Source organism: Diceros bicornis, chromosome 24 (genome assembly GCF_020826845.1).
Source record: "Diceros bicornis minor isolate mBicDic1 chromosome 24, mDicBic1.mat.cur, whole genome shotgun sequence".
NCBI lineage: Eukaryota > Metazoa > Chordata > Mammalia > Perissodactyla > Rhinocerotidae > Diceros > Diceros bicornis.
The window spans coordinates 17,742,347-17,765,483 of NC_080763.1; the positions used below are offsets into that span (position 1 = coordinate 17,742,347).

The 23,137-nt window shown below is 40.5% G+C and overlaps 1 protein-coding gene across 7 annotated transcripts in view; it reads left to right on the plus strand.

The window, feature by feature from the left end:
* EXD2 (exonuclease 3'-5' domain containing 2) overlaps nucleotides 1–22,908 on the plus strand; it is a 97,288-nt gene extending 74,380 nt beyond the window's left edge. For 4 of the 7 annotated variants that reach the window (XM_058567195.1, XM_058567193.1, XM_058567196.1 and 1 more), the window contains exons 3-9: nucleotides 1,987–2,243; nucleotides 6,723–6,849; nucleotides 14,881–15,212; nucleotides 16,442–16,548; nucleotides 16,796–16,931; nucleotides 18,038–18,394; nucleotides 20,911–22,907. In XM_058567195.1, coding sequence (XP_058423178.1) covers nucleotides 1,987–2,243; nucleotides 6,723–6,849; nucleotides 14,881–15,212; nucleotides 16,442–16,548; nucleotides 16,796–16,931; nucleotides 18,038–18,394; nucleotides 20,911–21,127 — 1,533 coding nt within the window. In that variant the 3' untranslated portion in view covers nucleotides 21,128–22,907. Of the gene's footprint in view, nucleotides 1–1,986; nucleotides 2,244–6,722; nucleotides 6,850–14,880; nucleotides 15,213–16,441; nucleotides 16,549–16,795; nucleotides 16,932–18,037; nucleotides 18,395–20,910 lie in introns of all 7 variants that reach the window. The other 3 variants (XM_058567198.1, XM_058567199.1, XM_058567197.1) reach the window with 3 other exon arrangements.
* Nucleotides 22,909–23,137: the final 229 nt, after the last annotated feature.

Below are 23,137 nucleotides of genomic sequence, written 5' to 3' on the forward strand. Positions count from 1 at the left end.
GGGGGTCAAGAGCTGTGTATTCTGAGCCCGCTGTGAGCCTGACTTGCTCACTGCCAGCTGCTGGTTTTCTATGCTTTGCACAGGTGCTCTGGCCGACGAGCTGAGCTGGAATGCCAGGCAGGGAGAAGGGGCGCTTTTTTTCTCCTGGGCGATCCCAGGGGCATTCTCACTCTGCCCTCGCTATCTGCTCTCCTGGGGTGCTGGCTTGATGAAGACACCCCCGCAGTAGCTTAGTCATCTTTGTGTGGGGTTTTCCCCCAGGCTGTGAGGGGACGTGGAGAGCGACAGGTGTTCCTGTGGAGGGCCGCTCCTCCCCGATCTCCTCTGCGAGTTGCATGGTGTGGAGCCCAGGATCGCTGCCATTGGGAGAGGGAGAGGAGATCTCCTTACCTCCTTCCACTTCCTCCAGGGGGTCCAGCACTCCTCCTTCAGACATATGGCTATGTGGGTCTCTCTGATGCCTTTGTGTTGTGTGAATGTCCTCTGTTGGTATATGAATGTCCTTTTCATTTTATCTTAGGAGGGAGAGTCTAAGGGGAGAACTCACTCCACCATGATGCTGACATCACTCCCCTGAATTTTGTTTTTAACAGCCACTCTTTGTGATCTTGACTGTTTCTTCTCTGTGATTTTGATCACCTCAACTATGAAATATCCCTCTTCTGAGTACTTGTAACATTTTGTTTGAACCACTCCTTTGGTATTTACCATGTCGTTTCTGAAGGTGTGAGCTTGTGCGTATTGTACTCCACCTATAAGGTTGTAATTCTTAAGGCAGTTTCCACCTCTTCTGTAACTTTGTACCCACAGTGGCACCTGGTGCAGTGCCTAGCACACTGATGGCATGGTAGTCAGAGAACCGCATTGCCTAGAGAAGGTTCCCCACTGGTAACATTTTGGACAGATGGGTCTTTGTTGTGAGGGGCTATCCTGTACGCAGTAGGATGTTTAGCAGCATTCTGGCCTCTAACTACTAGATACCGTTGCACCCCTCACCCAAGTTGTGACAACCAAAAATTTCTCCAGACATTGCCAGATGTCCCTGGGCGTGGGGGTGGGGGAAGCAAAATCAATCTTGGTTGAGAACTATTATTTTAGAGATTGGGAAATTTAGTTTCTAGTCCTGAATTTGCCATTCTCTCTCTGCGTTTGGGCAAACTGTGTCACCTGTAAGCTTTAAATTTACTCTCCTGAAAAATGAGAACGATTGGAATTTACTGGGTGCTTAACCTAGGTTTGGTAGATCACTTTAGGCAACCTTTAATTAACATAAATTTTGTATGTAAATTTTTCTGGGAATAACTTCCTAGCTTTCACCATTTTCTTCAGTTTATCTATTACCTCACAAAGATTAAAACTAGATCAGTTAATATATAATGTTATTTTCATTTCTTAAAATATAAGAATCCTAGCTTATACACAATATACATTTTTTTTCTTTTATGAATGACATTTGTGACCATAAAATGCTGAGAAAGCACTTTGTGCTCCCAGAATTTATTATATTGGCAGGTACCACTTATTTATAGTACTGTATTTCCTACCTCTTTTTAAAAATCGGATCTTGAGGCAGCGATGATGAGGTAAATGAGTTGAGTTATTAGTGAGTATTTTAGGGAGTCTAGATAATGAAAAGAATATGTTTATCATTTGGCACTGTGCTCCTTGGCCTTTTAAAACCAGTATGTTTCACATGACATTGCCAGTGTGTGTCCCAGTGCTCTTTTGTGCCAGCTGGTCACTATTTATGGACTGCTCATATTTCAGGCTCATATTTGGGCCCTCAGTAACCTCTGCTTAGGCTCCTGCTTCACAGAGTCTGTTGCATTTGTTAGCAAAGGCTCATTCTTAGATTTGAACCACACTCTGGTCAGCTGTTCCCTTTGGGAAGTTAAGGATGTATCTCTTAGACTTTCTTGCCAGTTTCATGTTGTGCTTGTTGCTATGCTGGAGTGTGAACTGTGGCCCTGTTTTCCTCTGTTGCAGGTGAACTTGGAAGGCAAAGCCAGTCCTCTGTCACTTCTTCAGATGGCCTCCCCAAGTGGCTTCTGTGTCTTGGTTCGCTTGCCCAGGCTGGTCTGTGGAGGAAAAACACTACCAAAAACGTTATTGGACATTTTGGCAGATGACGCTATTTTAAAAGTTGGAGTAGGATGTTCAGAAGATGCCAGCAAGCTTCTGCAGGACTATGGCCTCACTGTTAAGGGGTGCCTGGACCTCCGATACCTAGCCATGAGGCAGAGGTATGGTTTCTATGAATGCTGGAATTCCTGTACAGTGGGGCAAATATTTTAGCAAGATTTGTAGATTACTGAGACTCAGTAATGCAGCATCTAAAATTCTTTAGAAGTCTAGAACCTTCTGAGATGCATATTGAATTTGTGAGGAAATATTCTAACTTCTGAGAAAATTTTAGTTACCTAGAATTGGTCTTTTTAGATGAAACATTAATAACGTGTCTCTATGAGCTACAGGTTATAAACTGATGGCCCCACTGGCTAAATTAGAGCTGAAAATGTTTTTGTTTCTTTCCCATGTGATATTTTTGGGAAATTTTAGTTTTTTTTTTTTTTTTTTAAGATTTTATTTATTTTATTTTTTCCCCCCAAAGCCCCAGTAGATAGTTGTATGTCACAGCTGCACATCCTTCTAGTTGCTGTATGTGGGACTCAGCCCCAGGATGGACGGAGAAGTGGTGCCTCGATGCGCACCCGGGATCCGAACCCGGGCCACCAGCATCGCAGCGCGTGCACTTAACCACCAAGCCACAGGGCCGGCCCGGAAATTTTAGTTTAAATCTAGAAGATTTAATGTAAAAATCTGTGTTTTTAGCTTCTCTTGAAAAATTAGATGATTTGACAAGGTCAACAGTTTTAGGTGGCAGCAATTGGCTAGGTAGCAGCTGTTCTCTTCAGCTGAGCATGTTCCGTTCAACTTGCCAGAGTCCCCACCTCTCCCATTGCAACCCTGACTCATCCTGATGAGTGTTTTCAAACCCTGCTTTGGACAAAAAATGATGGTAGACCTAATGCTTTACTGCAAGGAAGAGAGATTTCCCATTCCCTTGGAATTCTGTTCATATGGAAATTCTATTCTAACTTTTCTTTTACGGAGTCACAATTACCTTCTCATGTATTCATACAGGTCCTTGTTTTAAGACTGGACTGAAACAGCCTCTCTCCCTGCCTTCAGTGGTACTGACATTAAAAGGTTGGAGGGGGCCGGCCTGGTGGTGCAAGCAGTTGAGTGTGCGCACTCCACTAAAGTGGCCCAGGGTTGGCCAGTTGGGATCCCGGGCGCGCACCGATGCACCGCTTTTCAAGCCATGCTGTGGCAGCGTCCCATATAAAGTGGAGGAAGATGGGCACGGATGTTAGCCCAGGGCCAGTCTTCCTTAGCAAAAAAGAGGAGGATTGGCAAATGTTAGCTCAGGGCTGATCTTCCTCACAAAAAAAAAAAAAAAAGGTTGGAAGATTTGATAAACTAAGAGAAGGCCTGATTAAAATCTACGCTTATTGTAATTTTTGAATATAAAATGAAATTTTAGCTTGGTAGTTTGGCTTATGTAAATAAAACTTTTATAATAAAGTATGAATTTTTTTCAAGTAGCACATTAAAATATTTACTATATTTAAAATTTTTAAACTTTCCAATTTGGATACCTTTTATTTCTGTTTCTTGCCTAAATTTGAAGTATTTGGAGTCTAACAGCAAAGGCCGCCTTTCATCAGGCCCTGCTCCCTCTGGCACTGCCTCCCCAGAGGGGCCCACTGTTACTCCCTGCTTTTAGAGGTGGTGTGCATAGTGGCTAGAATTGACCCTGGAGCAGACGGTGTGGGTGGGAGCCCCAGCGCTGCCACTTACAGGCTGTGTGACCTTTGGCAAGTTACTGAACCTCACTATTCCTCAGTTCCCTCATCTGTAAAGTAGACATAATAATGTTCCCATTTCATAGGATTGGTGTGAGGATTAAATGAGATAAACTATGCAAAGAACTTAGAAATAGTGTTTGATATAGAGAGGTCTGTGTAAATTTTAACTATTACTGTCGTCATCGTCATCATCACTACCACCTTCAGTACCATCATCCAATTGGTTTGTCCTTCCAGATCTTTCTATGTAATTACAGTCTTCTCTATGAATATATAGAAATTAGAGGTGCACTGAATTCTCTGTTTGGCTCAATGCAGAATGGCCAAGTGGCAAAATAAGAATTGTGCCGAAGCTGAATATTACCATGAACTTCTCTAAAAATAAGAATGAAGCATTTATCAACCCTTTCAATTTTTTTGTGTGTGTGTGAGGAAGATCAGCCCTGAGCTAACATCCATGCTAATCCCCTCTTTTTGCTGAGGAAGACCAGCTCTGAGCCAACATCTATTGCCAATCCTCCTCCTTTTTTTTTTTTACCCAAAGCCCTAGTAGATAATTGTATGTCATGGTTGCACATCCTTCTAGTTGCTGTATATGGGACGCGGCCTCAGCATGGCCGGACAAGCGGCGCGTCGGTGCGCGCCCCGGGATCCCAACCTGGGCCCCCAGCAGTGGAGCGCGCACACTTAACCGCTAAGCCATGGGGCCGGCCCCAACCCTTTCAATTTTTAATGAAATTTTATTAAAATTTAAAAAATTATTCTTATTTTATTATTGAACACTTTAGTAGTAAAATTTAAGGTTTTGACATCATAGTGTAAGAAACTGGACGTTTTAGTGCAAGAATTATACTTAGCACTGTTAGCCATAGGTTACTCCTGATGTTTGCCATAGGTAGCTGTTACTTTCAGTTGACTTTGGGAGGGAGCACAATTTTTCTTTGGTAACGATGTCTTCTTTTCTTCATACTGTTTATATTTTTTTATTATATGTTAACTGAAGATGATTTATTATAGAGATTATTGTATATGATTTTGGAATCTTTCCTAGTGGAACTTTGAAGTGGAAAAGGTGGCATCTTGTTTTTAATTCACCCTCAAGAAATGTGAAACCTTCCCAAATATGACATTTAAAAAGAGATGACCTAAATGGAATTAAATAACTAAAAGCCAAGTACTGTCCTTCAATGAGGGTAATGATTTCAAGAGTTTTGGAATATCCATGCTTGAAAATTTTCACAGCTGTTTAAAGGAATGAAATAAGTACATTTGTACTTACTGTCATGGAAGGCGGTCTCTGTTACATTAAGTGATAGAGCAAGTTGCAGAACAAAAAGCAAAACAAATATCAAAAAACTGTATCTACTTCTCCATCTAACCATCTGTTTATTTGTGCATGGAAAAAGTCTGGAGGGGGCCACAGCGTACTGTTGGGAGTCATTCTTCCTGAGGAGTGAAAGTGGAGGGCAGAGGGTTTTCACTTTTCACCCATTATTCTTCTTTATTGTCTGAATTTTTGATAATAAGCATTCATTACTTTTATAATTTCTAATAAAACAAAAGAAACTTTTATGTCTCCCCCAAATCTGTAATTTCCATTAATGGAGCTAAGACCTTGTGTGTTTTACCTACGTGTGTCTGGCCTTCTTTTTTTCACTTTTTAGTCAGTGCTGCCTTTTGGGGATGATGAAATCCATCAATTTACTGCTTGTTTTTGTAAGGAAAGACTTCCTTTTCTTCATCTTTATAATGATTTCATGTCCTACTATGCCTCAGGGAATCCTGCATGTTGTAACGCTGACATGAACCTCCACCTCCAAGCTTCCTGCTCTAAAACTTCTAGTCTCTTACTTGGTAACCAGGAAGTCGGCTCCACTTTTGTAGACCTTTGTGTTCTTAACATGTTTATCTCTTGTTTGGAATCTGCAATCCTTGACAAGTTAATTTTTTTCACCATCCTGCCGCTGTTTTAATCAGAAAGTGCTTGAAGAGCAGAAAGGTTATTATTTGATTATATTGTACCTTCACTCCCTCAATGAAAATAGCCTTATTATTTTCTCAAATTTGAAAAGTAATACATGAACACTGGACAATTCAACTATAGAAAAACATAAAGGAGATGTATAATCACCTGAAATCCCATACCTAGAGATAATATCACTAACATTTGATTAATTTAGCTATCTCTTTGTGCTTTCTGTCTCTCACATGCCTGGAATCACATAGACACATTTATTATGTAATATTGTAGTATATATATGAACAGAAAGGAACTACAACACGTATTTTCTTTCACAGTCTCTTTTTACTTAACTAATATGTCATGGACATCGTTTCACATCAATATAGATCCACTTCCTTATTTTTAGTAGCTGTATGGAATTTAATTGCGTGGATATTTAATCAGTCTTCTGTTGATGACTGGCATTTAGGTTGTTTCCAATTCTTTGCTACTATAAATAGTGCTTCAATGAAGATTGTTTTAGGTACATTTGTCCTTATAATAAATTCCTAGTAGTGGAATTGTTGAATCAGAGAATTTTCGTGTTCAAAATTTTGATAGCTATTTATTGTTAAACTGTTTCTCATCAAGGTTGCATAAATGTACAGTTCACAAATTTTAGATTAGAGTGTCTGATTCTTCATGCTCCACCAGTAGTATAGATAGTTATTTTTAAAAATCTTTGCAATCTGATAGATTAAAGAATTATATATAATTTTTATTTTATTTGATATCTAGTGACATGGAGTATGTGTCATCTGTGTATTGGCCATTTATATGTCTTTTTTGATTTGCTTGTTCTTGTCCTTTGCCCATTTTTGATACATGATTTTATTTATTTCTTGTAGAAGCAATTTGCTCTGTAACGGGCTTAGCCTGAAATCACTTGCTGAGACCATTTTGAACTTTCCCCTTGACAAGTCCCTTCTACTCCGTTGCAGCAACTGGGATGCTGAGAATCTTACTGAGGACCAGGTACTTCTTATCAGAGTAGTTGAAGAATGGAAGAGTATTGCTTGCGAAGTATAATTGTTTTTGAAAATTTAATCCTCAAAAATGGTATAAGTATTGGGCAGAAATGCCTTAAAGTAGACTCATTGTCTGATGATAACCATGATAACTGGTCTATAATAATGTAGATGCCGCTTAAATAAAAGGGTCGGAGTCCCTATTCTATCTCATTTTTTTGACCATTTACTATATGCCAGGCATTTCAGAAGATGTAATTTTTTATCATGAATACAAGTGCTTAATTTAATAAATCAAAATGTTATAAGACTTTTAAGAATGGTAAGGGGCTGGCCCCATGGCTTAGTGGTTAAGTGCACGCCCTCTGCTACTGGCAGCCTGGGTTCGGATCCCGGGCACGCACCAACACACCTCTTGTCCGGCCATGCTGAGGCGACGTCCCACATACAGCAACTAGAAGGATGTGCAACTATGACATACAGCTATCTACTGGGGCTTTGGGGAAAGAAAAGGAGGAGGATTGGCAATAGATGTTAGCTCAGAGCCGGTCTTCCTCAGCAAAAAGAGGAGGATTAGCATGGATGTTAGCTCAGGGCTGATCTTCCTCACAAAAAAAAAAAAAAAAAGAAAAAGAAATGGTAAGTAATTCCCTGCCTTCCTCCCCCTGCTCCTAATTGCTCTTCCTTCTTTTCAGAGGCAACCAATTTCATTTCTTTCTGCTAATTACCATTATATTTTTAAATTACATACGTATATTACTGCTTCTTATTTTATATATTATTTTCTGACTTTTTACTGTGGAAAACATGATTTAGTACTCTTGCAGTCCCTCTATCCCCAGACAGATACTTATTCCCTTCCCTGTGCTCCTGATATAGGTAAATCGTCATTTTTATCAGACTAATATCTACTACTTATGTTGATATTATTTATAGCTGAGCCACATAGTAAACTGAAATTAAGGTTTTTTCTTATACAACTTTCTGTTGTCCCGGGAGTGATCATTTGTATTTTTTTTTTTTTTTGGAGGAAGATTGGCCCTGAACTAACATCTGTTGCCAATCTTGCTCCTTTTTTCCTTTTTTTTTTCCTCCCCAAAGCCCCAGTAGATAGTTGTATGTCATAGTTGTACATCCTCCTAGTTGCTCTATGTGGGACCCTGCCTCAGAATGGCTTGGTGAGTGGTGCATAGGTCCGCGCCCAGGATCTGAACCGGCAAACCCTGGACCGCAGAAGTGGAGTACACAAACTTAACTGCTATGCCACTGGGCCAGACCCTGATCGTTTGTACTTTTGTTTGCTTAGTTTTCTGTATACCTGTGAACTGTTTCAGCCCCAGACTCTTTAACAGAACTGTAGATCTCCTCTGGGCTGGTTCAGACACATCAGGTAACTTATTTGTTTCGTTTCTCTTGGAGCCGTCCCTCCTAGAGCCCTCTGTCATCCTGCTCCTCTCAAGACTGATTGCATTCCAGCCCTGCTGCCAACTCTTTTCTTGGAATTTGCATTTACCATCAGCCTGGGAATTCCCTTCACTTCTCTTCTATAGTAGATAGTCTGCTTTCCAAATTCTGTTTCTTTTTACTTTCTAGTCTTGGTAGAGTACATTCATATAGCTTCCTGAGAAGCGGAGCGTAGGAAGTTAGTTTATGACACCCTGCATGTCTGAAAAGATATTGATTTCCCTCTCTGTTAACTGATAATTTGGCTGATTGTAGCATTTTAGGGTGGAAGTTGTTTTCCTCCAGAACTTTGAAGACAGTGCTCCTTGTCCCGTAGCTTCCAGTGTTGATGCTGACTATGTGACTTGTTTTTCTTTCTGGAAAATCTGCCCTTTATTCTTAGTTTTTAAAATTCATAATGATATACATGAGTGTGGGCCATTTTTCATTATGGTATTAGAATTCAGTGGACCTTTCAATCTGGAAGCTCATGTCTTTCATTTCAGGTAATTATTCTCATAATATTTCTTTGACAGTTTCTCTCCCTTTTGTTTCTAAAATTCATTTTATTTGGATATTGGACCCCCTGAATTGATCCTCTGATTTTCTTAGAAAAATATTTTCTCTCTTATTTGCCATCTCTGTATTTTTTGTTTTACCTTCTGGGAAATTTTCTCAAGTTTACTTCCAGTATTTCTATTATTTCTAATTATTCCTATCATATTTTAGTTACAAGAGCTCCTTGGTCTTCACTTTAAAAATAACTTCCCATTTTTGTTTAATGAATATAATATCTTCTATTATCTTCGAGTATTGAAGATTTGTGAAGTTTTCTTCTGCTTCCTGCTTTGCCCCTTTTTCCTCTGAGTTCCTTATTTTAAATGTTTGGTATTTGTATTTGTCTTTCATGTTAACGATTTTTCTCAAATGTTTAAGTCCTTGGCTGTCCATTCATATTTAAGAGGGAGATATTAAAAAGCTGACTGGATCCATCAACTGATGAATGAATAAATAAAATATGGTCTAGCCATATGATAGAATATTGTTCAGCAATAGAAAGGATGCACGAAGGGGCCGGCTCCGTGGCTTAGCGGTTAAGTGCACGCGCTCTGATGCTGGCGGCCGGGGTTCGGATCCCGGGCACGCCCCAAGGCACCACTTCTCCGTCCAACCCGAGGCCGAGTCCCACGTACAGCAACTAGAAGGATGTGAACCTATGACATACAACTATCTACTGGGGCTTTGGGGGGAAAAAAATGAATAAATAAAATCTTTAAAAAAAAAAAAAAAAAAGAAAGGATGCACGCTACAACATGGATAAGGCTTGAAAACATTATGCTCAGGGAAAGAAGCCGGTCACAAAAGATCACATGTTGTATGATTCCATTGACATGAAATGTTCAAAACAGGCAAATCTATGGAGACAGAAAATAAGTTAGTGGTTGCTTAGTAGGGCTAGAAGTGGAGGATGACTGCTAAAGGACATAAGGTTTCTTTGGGGGTGATGAAAATGTTCTAAAATTGATTGTGGTGATAGTTGCACAATTCTATACATATACGTATCTGTAAAAGACATTTTGGGGAGAATCGGAGAGATTAGAATAGAACAGTATATATTGTATTTTGTCAGTGTTAAAGTTCTTGGGTATGATAATGGTGCTCTGATGATGTGGGAGAGTGTCCTTGTTCTTAGGAGATACACACTGAAGTATTTAGAGATGAAGTGTCATAATAGCTGCAACTTAGGGCCGGCCCCGTGGCTTAGCGGTTAAGTGCTCGCACTCCGCTGCTGGTGACCCGGGTTCAGACCCTGGACGCGCACTGACGCACCGCTTCTCTGGCCATGCTGGGGCTGCGTCCCACATACAGCAGCTGGAAGGATGTGCAGCTATGACATACAACTATCTACTGGGGCTTTGGGGAAAAAATAAATAAAATTTAAAAATTAATAGCTGCAACTTAATTTTGAAATGTGTTCAGCTGAAAAAAGTATGTGGTATCTGTTTTGGTAAAGCAGATATTGACAATTGTGAATGTCAGTTGTCATTCTTTTAATTTTTCTTAGGTTTGAAAACTTTCAAAATAAAAAGTTGGAGAGAAAAATTGCTACTAAATTTGTGGTCCACATTATTGTGAGAATTCAGAATTTCCAAAAACTGTTATTCATTCTTTGTTTTTAGAATTTTTATTGTTTTTATTCTAATTATAAACATGATGCTTAATGAGATTTTAGAAAATAATATTTAAATCTGACATTAAAAAAATAGATTGAAAGCACAGCACAGATGGCCAGGACTTTTGGAATAGTGGGTTTTATTATCAGTAACTATAGATTACAGTCAGTGTCAGTAACTGTAAGTCTTTCCTCTCAGGCTACTCAGTTTCTCCAGAGATGAATCTTCTAGTCTTCTGCCCAAGAGGTATAAGCCCTACAGCTTATTCTGGTAGCTGAGTCGGGGAAAGGTGCGGGTAGTCTGACCATTCAATATGTAGACTTTCCGATAATCTCCCCTTTTTCAGGTGACACTTTGCCCTCAACCTCCACCATGCTAGTATTACTAGGTCCAGATTTAGCCATTATATGACTTAAACTTGTCAAAAACCAAACTCTGCACACTAAGTAAAACAAAGCAGGAAGATGAGTTTATTGCAGGGGTTTTGACCTGCAAGCTGAGAAACTCAAGGCTACGGGAGCAATGATTTCCGAGTTGCTCAGAGACTAAAGCATTTTTATGGGGTAAATGCAGAAGTTATTTGGCTTTTTCAGCTGATTGGTTGCCTGGGGGTCTTCTTTCTTAAATGGATCAGGGTAGCTGAGATGGGGGAACAAGGGAAAAAAACATGGGGCGAACAGACTCCATGACTGGGGATTGGCTGGCGTCCTCCGCTGATTTCTGAGGAGAGCTGTAAATTCCTGCAACTTATGTTAAATAAAGTTTCATTTTCTTTAATATGCCTGCATTGGCCAACTTCATCTTGTCCCTGACATAAGTGGCTCTGTTTTGGTTTTGGTTCTACAAACTTCTACTCTTTTGGATTAGAGAAGAAGGAATTGCTTGGCCCTGTGGTGTAAAGGAGGAGATCTAGGGTTGTAAGTTTTCTTTACGGAGACTCTCGTCTTACCCTCCTGTTTTTACCCCTACTTGTATCCAGCTTTCACATATGATACCTAGTGTCTCCCATTCCTTTTGCTTTGCCATTCTTTGTGGCTCTAATTAATTTGATTTTTGAATTTTTGGCTTACCACCCCCTCTGGGCCTAAGTTTCAGCCTTCTCTTGTTTGCTGAGTCAGCTACCACTTGTTCGTCCTTCCAAAACATTGTCAGTGGAAAAAGTTAGCAATAGTTAGGATCTTAAAGTTCTGGGAATCACATTATCTGAATTTGTTTTCTGTAGCTGTTTCTGATTTGCTATGACCCAGAGTAAGTTACTTCTTTGTGCCTGGGTTCATTTGTTTTTTCCTTCCTTCCTTCCTTTTGATAGTTTTATTGAAATATAATTTATATATAATAAAATTCACCCATTTAAAGTGTACAAATCAATGGATTTTAGTATATTTACAGAGTTGTGCAACCATCACCACAGTCTAATTTTAGAACATTTTCATCACGCTAAAAAGAAACCTCATACACGTTAGCAGTCACTTCTCTTCCCCCTAATACCCCAGCCTTAGGCAACCACTAACCAATCTACTCTCTGTCTCTATAGATTTGCCTATTCTGGACATTTTATATAAATGGAATCATACAATGTGTGGTCTTTTGTGATTGGCTTCTTCACTTACCATGTTTCTGTGGTTCATCCATGTTGTAGCATTTATTGGTACTTCATTTCTTTTTATTGCTAAATAATATTCCATTGTATGGATATACCACATTTTGTTTAACCATTCATCAACTGGTAGAGATTTGTGTTGCTTCCATTTTTGGGCTGTTATGAATAATGCCACTGTGAATATCTGTGTATAAGTTTTTATGTGGACATGTGTTTTAAATTCCCTTAGGTATATACCTAGGAGTGGAATTGCTGGGTCATTTGGTAAATTTATGTTTTTTTGTTTTTTTGTTTTGTGAGAAAGATCAGCCCTGAGCTAACATCCATGCTAATCCTCCTCTTTTTGCTGAGGAAGACCGGCTCTGAGCTAACATCTATTGCCAATACTCCTCCTTTTTTTTCCCCCAAAGCCCCGGTAGATAGTTGTGTGTCATAGTTGCACATCCTTCTAGTTGCTGTATGTGGGATGCCACCTCAGCATGGCCGGAGAAGCAGTGCGTCGGTGCGCGCCCGGGATCTGAACCCGGGCCGCCAGTAGCGGAGTGCGCTCACTTAACCGCTAAGCCATGGGGCCGGCCCAGTAAATTTATGTTTAACTGTTTGAAGAACTGCCAAACTATTTTCCAAAGTAGATGCACCATTTTATATTCCCACCAGCAATGTATGAGGGTTCCAATTTTCTTTATCCTCACCAACGCTTGTTATTGTCTATCTTTTTGATTAGAGCCATCATAGTAGGTGTGGTATTTCATTGTGGTTTTGATTTACATTTCTCTAGTGACTAATAATGCTGAGCATCTTTTCACGTGCTTATTGGCTATGTGTATAGTTTCTTTGGAGAAATATCTATTCAGATTCTTTACTCATATTTTAATTGGGTTGTTTGTCTTTATATTGTTGAGTTTTATATATATATACATTATATATAGTTTTATATATAATGTATATATATACACATTATATATATACATTATATATAGTTTTATATATAATGTATATATATACACATTATATATATACATTATATATAGTTACATTATATACATTATATATAGTTTTATATATAATGTATATATACATTATATATAGTTTTACATTATATATAGTTTATATACATTATATACATTATATAATGTATATATATACATTATATATAGTTTTATATATAATGTATATATATACATTATACATAGTTTATATACATTATATATAGTTTTATATATACATTATATATATACATTATATATAGTTTATACATTATATATAGTTTTCATATATTATAAATACATTATATATAGTTTTATATATAATGTGTATATATATATTCATTCATTCTGGATACTAGTCCCTTATCAGATATGTGGTTTATAAATCTTTTCTGCCATTCTGCAGGTTGTCTTTTCACTTCACTTACTTGCTGGAGTCGTTTGAAGCACAAAAGTTTTTAATTTTGATGAGGTCCAGTTATCTATTTTTTCTTTTAACGCTCATGGTTTTGGTGTCATATCTAAGAAATCATTGCCTAACCAAGGTCATGAACATTTCCTCCTGTATTTTCTTCTAAGAGTCTTATGTTTTAGCTCTTACACTTAGGTTTATGATCCATTTTGAGTTAATTTTTGTGTGTGATGTGAGGTTGGGGTCCAACTTCATTCTTTAGCATGTGGATGTCCAGTTGTTCCAGACCATTTGTTGAAAATGCTTTGGTTTCCTTATCATTTGAAAACAATTTGTTGAAAAGCACTCTGAACTCTTCACATTCAAGCACAATCTTTTCCTGTGGGAGATGACTTGCTGATAGATATGTAGATTGTTTGGTCTAAGTGAAAAATTTTATCCAAACTTGTTTTATTCTAAAAGCATAAAAGTCTTTACTAACGGTATTATTTACCAGGCTTGGTTATTAAAGGGGAATTAAAGAAATTTTAATTCCTTACATTCTTTTTTGGGAAAAGCTATTAGTTATAGTTTTGACTACTTTTATTTATAACCAACTTGCCTGTGACCAGCTGCTTGGGAGAATGACTCACTATTATTAAATAAATAAATTTCAGAAATGGGCACTTTGACGTTTGATTTAAGGCTCATGTTTGAAACTGTTTGTTTTCAACATTGTATTAATAGATATGGCAGGTTGTTCCTGATTAATAGTCACACGGGCCTCTTAATGAATGTTGGTTTCAGTTGTTCTAGGTGATGACCATTCCCAAAGTGAAGTTCCTGTATTAGTTGTCAGACCTGTGGTAACTGCCCTACCCCAAACTTGAGAAAAATCTGTCCAGCAGGTTTGGTAGCAGATAGAAAGAAACTGCACCGATTTATATAGACTAGGAAATTCGAGCCTTTAGAGTAAGTCATTATGTTAGCTACTTTAGTTAAAAACATAGACAGGGAACGTGAGAATTCATTATACTATTCTATTTACTTTTGTATAGTTTGAAATTTTTCGTAATGAGTTTTTTTTTTTTTTTTAACTTTTATTTTATTTTTTTTCCCCCCAAAGCCCCAGTAGATAGTTGTATGTCATAGCTGCACATCCTTCTAGTTGCCGTATGTGGGACACGGCCTCAGCATGGCCGGAGAAGCGGTGCATCGGTGCGCGCCCGGGATCCGAACCCGGGCTGCCAGCAGCGGAGCGCGCGCACTTAACCGCTAAGCCACAGGGCCGGCCCAAGAAGTTTTTAAGAAGCACGTGGTGCCTAGGTTATTTTACATCTTGAGTTAGAATCCTAAAAGTTGTCTATGTCTTTGTGATTGACTTTGAAGTTACTGTCTCTGGTTTGCCTTCCAGATTCCACTGATCTCTGACTTTTCTCTTCAGGTAATTTATGCTGCCAGGGATGCCCAGATTTCAGTGGCTCTCTTTCTCCATCTTCTTGGATACCCTTTCTCTAGGAACTCAACTCCAGAAGAAAACAGTGACTGCACTGGCTGGAGAAAAGTCTTGGAGAAATGCCAGGATATGGTAGACATCCCATTCCGAAGCAAGGGAATTAGCAGATTGGGAGAAGAGGTTAATGGGGAAGCAACAGAATCTCAGCAGAAGCCAAGAAATAAGAAGTCTAAGATTGATGGAATGATGCCAGGCAACCACCAAGGGAGAGACCCCAGAAAACATAAAAGAAAGCCCCTGGGGGTGGGCTATTCTGCCAGGTAAGCGAGTCATTCCCTGTCTGGTAAAGAGTGAGAGGCCCAGCCTCTAGCACAAGGCATGATGCCTCACCTTGGGTCTGGGGTATGTGGAAAGGTGGCAGAGGCTCTCCAGGGGTTAAGTTTATTTTTTCTTTCCTTCAAGGACATTTGGAGCTATCTTTTGATTTATTTGTGTATTTTTCTCCTTTTCTTCTTCTTTTACTTTTTTATATTTGGATAGTTGGAGTGGAAATGAAGAGAGCTTAACCTAGCTTTGTCACTGACCTCGATGTGACCTTGACCTGTACTTTCCTCAGTTATGAACGAGGGTATAATTATTATTCCTTGCTTGCTTCAGGATAGCTGTGAAAATCAATAACGTGAAGTGCCTCATACTTTTCAGAAGAAATGCAGCATCTGATTTCTTATTCATTTAGTATTTGATTATTTAGAGTGGCATCCAACTCTAAGTCAACGTTATTCTCTAGCCAGTGGCAGTTTTCCTGTACAACTTATACCTCTGTTGCAGAAAGATGACTCATAAGTACTTTGGAGTGGAAGTTTGGTCCCTGTAGCGAAGTGCCTTTAGGAATTGGATGATTAAATCGAAGCAAGTATTGCATATGAGCCAGAAATAAATCCACGTGGCCCTCATTACTTTAGCTGAATTTCTTCAATTTTAATTTACTTTGTTTAATCCAATGATTACTCTATAGGGCCATTTTCTTGGTGCTCTCTTTCTGTTTGCTTTCACAATAAAGCTATGTAAACACTGCCTAACTCACTCCCTAATGTCGTAATCCCTAAATATAAAAACTAGGAGTATAAACTAATTCCTTTTATTTCTGTTTCCTAGCCCATTGCAGATAGAGGAATAAACATGATTTCTTGCCATATTTGGTTTTTTCCCATAAATGTACAGTCATGTGTCACTTAACGACATTGATATGTTCTGAGAAATGCATTGTTAGGCCATTTCGTCATTGTGTGAACATCGTAGAGTGTACTTACACAAACCTAGATGGTAGAGCCTACTACATACCTAGACTACACGGTACTAATCTTATGGGACCACTGTCGTATATGCGATCTATTGTTGATCAAAACATTGTTATGCAGCTCATGACTGTAGTGTTTGACCCTAGCGTTGAGAATAGCTTGGGTCACTCAGTAGAGAACGTGGGAAGGCAACTGATACCTTGACCAATAGTTAACTTTCAGTTTTAGATTTATTTCTCTCTTCTCTGCAGAAAATCACCCCTCTATGATAACTGCTTTCTCCACGCTCCTGATGGACAGCCCCTCTGCACTTGTGATCGAAGGAAAGCTCAGTGGTACCTGGACAAAGGCATTGGAGGTTTGAGAGTCGACTGTAAAGTTTAACTATAATTAGGTGCATGTGGGCACTGGCAGGAGTAGGGAGTGAGATAAGGGAGATGGATGGATAGAAGGAGGCAGACAGACCTTAAGACACGTGGTACGGAGCTATTCAAAACCCTGAAATAGTGATCTCTGCCAGGACACAGCAGAGAACAGTTAAGGAGGTGCTTCTTCCCTGGGAGCAGGTGGGCAGTCACACACTAACGCTTCTTCTTTTCTCTAAGAGCTGGTGAGCGAAGAGCCTTTTGTGGTCAAGCTACAGTTTGAACCTGCAGGAAGACCTGAATCCCCAGGAGACTACTACTTGATGGTTAAAGAGAACCTGTGTGTAGTGTGTGGCAAGAAAGACTCCTATATTAGGTGAGTGTGGGATTGGGCTGCCCTGATTGTCTGCCTCGGGTGGAAATTGCCCTTGTAGCCACATGCAGAGCTCTCAGGGCCCTTGGTTGAGTCTGCCCACTTTGACTGAGAGACTTGTCTTGAAGGGGCATCCCAGTTTCCCTGAGAACTCCAACATTCTGCCTGGCCTTGCTATAGTGGCCCCTACCCCTGCTGAGCCCACTTCTTAGTTTCTGGAATGCAACACTCTTCTCAGTAATAATTTTCCATAAAGAGAATGGTTCTCTTTTGTTCACAAAGGAATGTAGATCAGTTCCTTCAGAAGCTGCCTTTCTCTGTGTGTCCTTATGATCCTCTCTCGAGTGGCTTACAAGCTTTCTGATCTTTGGTGTATTCATAAGGTATCCAGATGACCTGAAGGCGTACTCTGGAATAGTCTGGGAAGATTGTTCTGTGTCAGGGTCCCCACATAATGAAGGTGAAGCAGCCTGAGCCTGGGTGCCCAGACACTTGGTCTTTCTCCCTGGCTTCTATGGAGTGACTCACTTTCCTCCTTTCTCCCCTTGTAAAGTAAGACAAATAGTTGTTGCTACTAAGAGTTTTTCCTGAGAGCTTAGTTCTCCTTAGAAAATAATGATGGACTTTGATGAACTAGGGAAATAATCTCAGAGTAAGGGATTCCTCGGATGAAGGAAATTGGCCTTTTCAGGTCACCAGGCTTCCAAAATTTCGGGAGTAGAGGTTACCTCCTGCATGCTTTGAGGAGGTTGTTTTCCAGATATTAAAGGTCATGAGAATTTCTTTTAATTTCTCTGATACTTTTCCTTCTGGGAGCAAAGCCTTCTCAAAGGTTGTTATTAGCCTCTCCCTACCCCTGGCCCTCTACCTAAGCCTAATAGCAGGTAGTCTCTACTTCAAAGAGGGAGGAACCTAAGGCCTGGGTAGGAAGGTGGGCTGAGAGTAGAATAGGTAGTATTGCCTTTATGTAGTCTCTGTTGGGTTGTGGTGCCCAAGGCTTCTCAGTCATGTTTAGGCCCAGATCAGAATCCCAATAGCCTGCCTGCTGGTTCCATATGTATTCTATGTCATGTGCTAATGAGCACTGCCTTCTGGGTGGGCTTGTTCAGGAAGAACGTGATTCCACATGAGTACCGGAAGCACTTCCCCATTGAGATGAAGGACCACAACTCCCACGATGTGCTGCTGCTCTGTACCTCCTGCCATGCCATCTCCAACTACTATGATAACCATCTGAAGCAGCAGCTGGCCAAGGAGTTCCAGGCCCCCATTGGCTCTGAGGAGGGCTTGCGCCTGCTGGAAGATCCTGAGCGCCGGCAGGTGCGTTCTGGGGCCAGGGCCCTGCTCAATGCAGAGAGCTTGCCTGCTCATCGAAAGCAAGAGCTGCTGCAAGCCCTCAGAGAGTTTTATCACACAGACACCGTCACAGATGAGATGCTTCAAGAGGCTGCCAGCCTGGAGACCAGGTACAATTTACACTTCTGGTCACAGAAGGGATTGAGGAATAACCCAGTGACATTAACCCTGCCTCCTTAGTGAGAACGCTTGCCAGAAAGGGCATTAGCCATGTAGGTGCAGTGCATAGCCTCGTGCTTATGCCATTAAGTGTCTAATGGCTTCAGATACCATGGGAGTGGGACAGAACAATCTATTTGAGAATCTCCTTTCCATAGGAGACTTTTGCTTTCTCTACTTGACCCTTTAAGGTCATATACTACTGGCCAGTCATTTTCATGATTAGCAGTAGAGTTCAAATGCAGTGGAGTTGTGCCTTATACGTTCTAAGCAGAAGTAAATCCTCAAGTCGGCACATAAAATGAAAATAATAGTCAAAAATGCCCTCAAATCTCTGAAGTTGCCCATGAAATGCAATGTACGTGGTTTTGTTTCTTACCTTATCTAGGTGTGTGGGAATTGAGACCACTGGATTCACGTTTCCCATCTCACCTGCACTCCAGGGTGTTGGGCCACCGAGTGGAATGTTGGCCAGAATTGCTATTACTATTTAAATAACTTTTCTCCCTTTTCCTTCCTTCCTCGTTTTGTCTCTCCTTCCCTATGAGTACATAGCTGAATTCATAGGACTTAACTCAGTGTTCCTAAATGAGAAGTTTATGATCCTGAGAAATGAATGGGTACATGGCTCAGATGATAAAACTCTGGGCTACCTGCTATAGTTTTGCTTCCCACCTGTCACTTTTTTCAGTAGTACTCGGGGTTGAAATAATTAAACTAAGTTCAGAAAACCCTGATAGTGATGCTGGTTGCCTATAGTATTTTGTTATCAAAAACCAAAAAACCTTAATTATAGCAGCAAATATTTATTAAACAAATATTTATAGATATACTAATCTATCTAACCAAGTTAATAAACTTTACATAAATTTCCTTAATTATTTCTTATAGTAACACTACGAGGTAGGATTTAGATTTCTTACTGGTAACTGCTAGCATTGTATCCTGCGTTTTTAAAATCTTTCAAAGTTAAAAAAATTATTATTGAATTTTATCCTTATAACTATGTATAAGGTTATAGATGTTATCTTCCAAGTTTTATATTAGATACCCTGAGGTTAAAGTTAAGTAACTTGCCAAGGTCATATTAGAAATTAGTGAGGGGGCCGGCCTGGTGGCGTAGTGGTTAAGTTCGTGCACGTTGCTTCAGCAGCCCAGCATTTGCGGGTTCAGATCCTGGGCGCAGACCTGTGCACCACTTATCAACCCATGCTGTGGCAGGCATCCCACATATAAAGTAGAAGAGGATGGGCATGGGTATTAGCCCAGGGCCAATCTTCAGCAAAAAGAGGAGGATTGGCAACAGATGTTAGTGTAGGGCTAATCTTCCTCACAAAAAAAAAAAAAAATATATATATATATATATATATATATCAACAAACCTGTTACATAATAAAGCAAATTAAAAAAAAAGAAAAAGAAATTAATGAGACTGGCTCATTTAACCAGTTCTCAAATGTATTTCCTAAAAGAACTAAACTTCCCCTTTCAGCCACAGAGCTTTTTAACAAATTCATCTTGCTGGCTTGGATAGAAGGATGCTGGAATTGGATGTCTAGGACTGAGAAGAATAGCTGTTTGGGGAAAGATAGGCACGTTACTGGGATGCGTGCAAGCTAAATAATAAAGTGTCTGCACATACCCAGGGAGCACTAACACTGCTAGACTGGTGGGGGTCTTGGAAGGAAGGATTGAGAGTGGGGTATGGATGCTAAAGGGGGAGAGGAAGGGAGTCTGTGGGGCAGGGAGCTTCCTTGAGAAAGGTAATCTGTATCCACAGGAGGTGAACACACTGTTCGCATGGTATTGGAGCAGTTTTTATGGCCTCGGCGCTTAGTTAGGAAGGAGGCAGGGATTCATCTTCCCATTAAACAGCACCAGCTGTACAACTCAGCAACCACGGTAGCATATCACTGTGACTGAAACACATCTCATGGATGTGGTTTGGCATTCTTTTTGTGAGAAATAAGGCACTAAAGAAGTGTACCACCTTGCATTTTACATTCAGCTATTACACTGTTATGAAAAACTGGAACATGTGGGCTGATTTAACAGCCTCCTATAAATACTGAGTATGGTTCGGAATGAATAATTTAAAAGAAAGGTGAGCTAGTAACTGGGTAACCCTGGAGTAAATAAAAGACCAACATTTTTCACCCATCATCAGCCAGACAGTAGGACCCTCTAGTAGGGGCTGAGCATTATTCAGTGACCTTCCCATACGTATAGCTCAGAATCCTCAGATGCCTTCTGTTGGATTGTGTGCACTATGTCTGAACTATTTTTAAAAAAAGGCAGATATGGGAAAGAGGATGTTTTAAAAACATTAAAGTAACCAACCCTCTAGGAGTCTAGCAGCCTCTCCATATACTCTTGTGGAGGCTCCGTGGCTGGCCCCGTGTGGAGCCATCTGTGAGACCGTCCTGTGCTTGTTTCCCTGAGACCCTTTGTACTTATGTCTTGGCAGGATTTCCAATGAAAACTACATTCCTCACGGGCTGAAGGTGGTGCAGTGCCACACCCGGGACGGGTTGCGCTCCCTCATGCAGCTGGAGAGCCGCTGGCGTCAGCACTTCCTGGACTCCATGCAGCCCAAGCACCTGCCCCATCAGTGGTCGGTGGACCACAACCATCAGAAGCTGCTCCGGAAGTACGGGGAAGACCTTCCCATCAAGCTGTCCTGATAGCTGCCTCCCTCCCAGGTTAGGACAGCTGGGAAGCTGGAGCCAAGGTGGAAAAGTCACCTCTTCCTGTTTTAATATGTCGTTAATTGTCAAAGCCTGGTGACACAACTCACAATACTAACCCATACTGATCCCCGGATGCTTCTGGTGGAACAAGGCTGTTGTTTTATTAAGGGGAGCTTATGGTTTTGAATTTTAGTTGGGCAGAGTGAGAATTCTTTCTTCCCCCCTCGTATTTTATTTTTGTGGACATGGCGGGGCCTTGGCCTTTATTTAACTTTCCCTCTTCTGCTGTCCCTGTGCAGACAACAAAAGGAAGATTTTCCGTGAAGTGACTTGTCAAGACTCTCAGATCTTTAATACGTTTCTTCCCTGCCCAGTATGTTGGTTTATCTCAAAGGGGCTGACAAGTATTTCAGTCCCGTCAGGTTCGGAGGGGAGAAAACGTTCTTCCAGAAGTTGGAGAGGTGAATAAGGGGTCAGATTCATTTTCCCAGTTCAGCCTCATAATTATAAATTCTTTGGCTTAATGCTCTCCTGCAGCTCACCTGGTTGGGATCCATCCCGTCTGGGTCACTTCAGTTTATTTCACTTGCTTGAAAATGCTCCCCTTTACACATCCAGGACCAAAGCAGCAACTTCCTGCCATGTGCTTCCACCCTAACGCTGGGGGAATCCTTTTCTGGAAATAGACCTTCCACCTGGGTGGGGCAGAGAGAAGCATAAGCACCAACTCCCAATAGAACTTGGATAATTTGATCAGCTTTCCCTTTAATGCCGTTTGTTGTCTGCTTGCTGCAGCCCTCCTCCCAGGACTGCAAGAGTTTTAGCTTAATCCCTTTCTGAGAGAAAGATTATCTTTTCTCAGAATCAGTAGCAGGTGTCTTCAGTGTTTCATGTTCTATCAGATTTGCGATACTGACCTCTTTTAAGCACTTAATTATCTCCCAGAGTCATTTGGTCAGGTTGCAATGTGAGGATTTCTCCATCTGCTCTCATGCCTGGGACACTGAGATTAATTAATACATTTAGATGTTCAAATCGGTGGTGTTTTATCTTTAAAATGTGAGGCCACCACTTTGAGTACGAAGTCAACTTATTAGTGATTAGTATTTTTTCTAAAGTATTAAGAAAACTTTCTTACTTTACAAGATCTTAACAAGCTTAAAAAAGAATTTTATGGTCAGAATCCACCAACAGCTCTGTTTTGGAATTGTGCCCAAGTTGGTGATGGTTGCTCTAACATTGATAAATAAAACTTCTTCTAAGCACAAAGTTCGCTGATTGTGAATGTAAAACTTTTTTCCTCATAACTTCGTAAAATCGGTGAATATTCTTGGGGGAGGAGATATTTATCCTACAGGTCCCTGCACGTGACAGTCCCACGGTGTGTGTGCATGGATATTCCTCACACACAGTGCTCCTGCAGCCCAGCAGCAGCAGCCCACAAACTCCTGTGCACGTCCTGCATTTTGTTCCTCTGCCCCTTCATTCCCACTTGTCCTCAAACAGGCATTGCTACACTAGAAATCTAAACTAGAAATCCTTGAAAACGAATCGTACCAGCCACTTTTGGGACCATGTGTTCACTGCACTAGGTTATTCTCGGGTGTGTGCCTCCGTGGCCGTACTGCGTGGAGCCCAGGGTGGAGGAGAACCGCAGAGATGGACGGGTGGTCATCATCTTAGTCAGGCTTGCCACAAGGTGGCACTCCTAGATTTTGTTTTGTATTCATTCTTGAGCAATAAGGGGCTTTTATACATGGTTCCTGGACATAACTCATGACTTATCTTTCAAGATTTGTGAGCTGATTTTGAGTCATTTTGATAGCTTTACAAGAAAAACTTCTTCCTCTGAGACAAGAGAGTAAGGCTCTTCCTTTTTCTTTCTCTGTGGTCCTCAAACTAAGAGATGAGAAGCACATAAGAGGTTGTTTAAGGTGCTGTGGTTGCTGTGGGGAGAAGGAATGGGTTTTCCAGTAGAGCTCCCGGCAAAGCCGGTAGCACAGA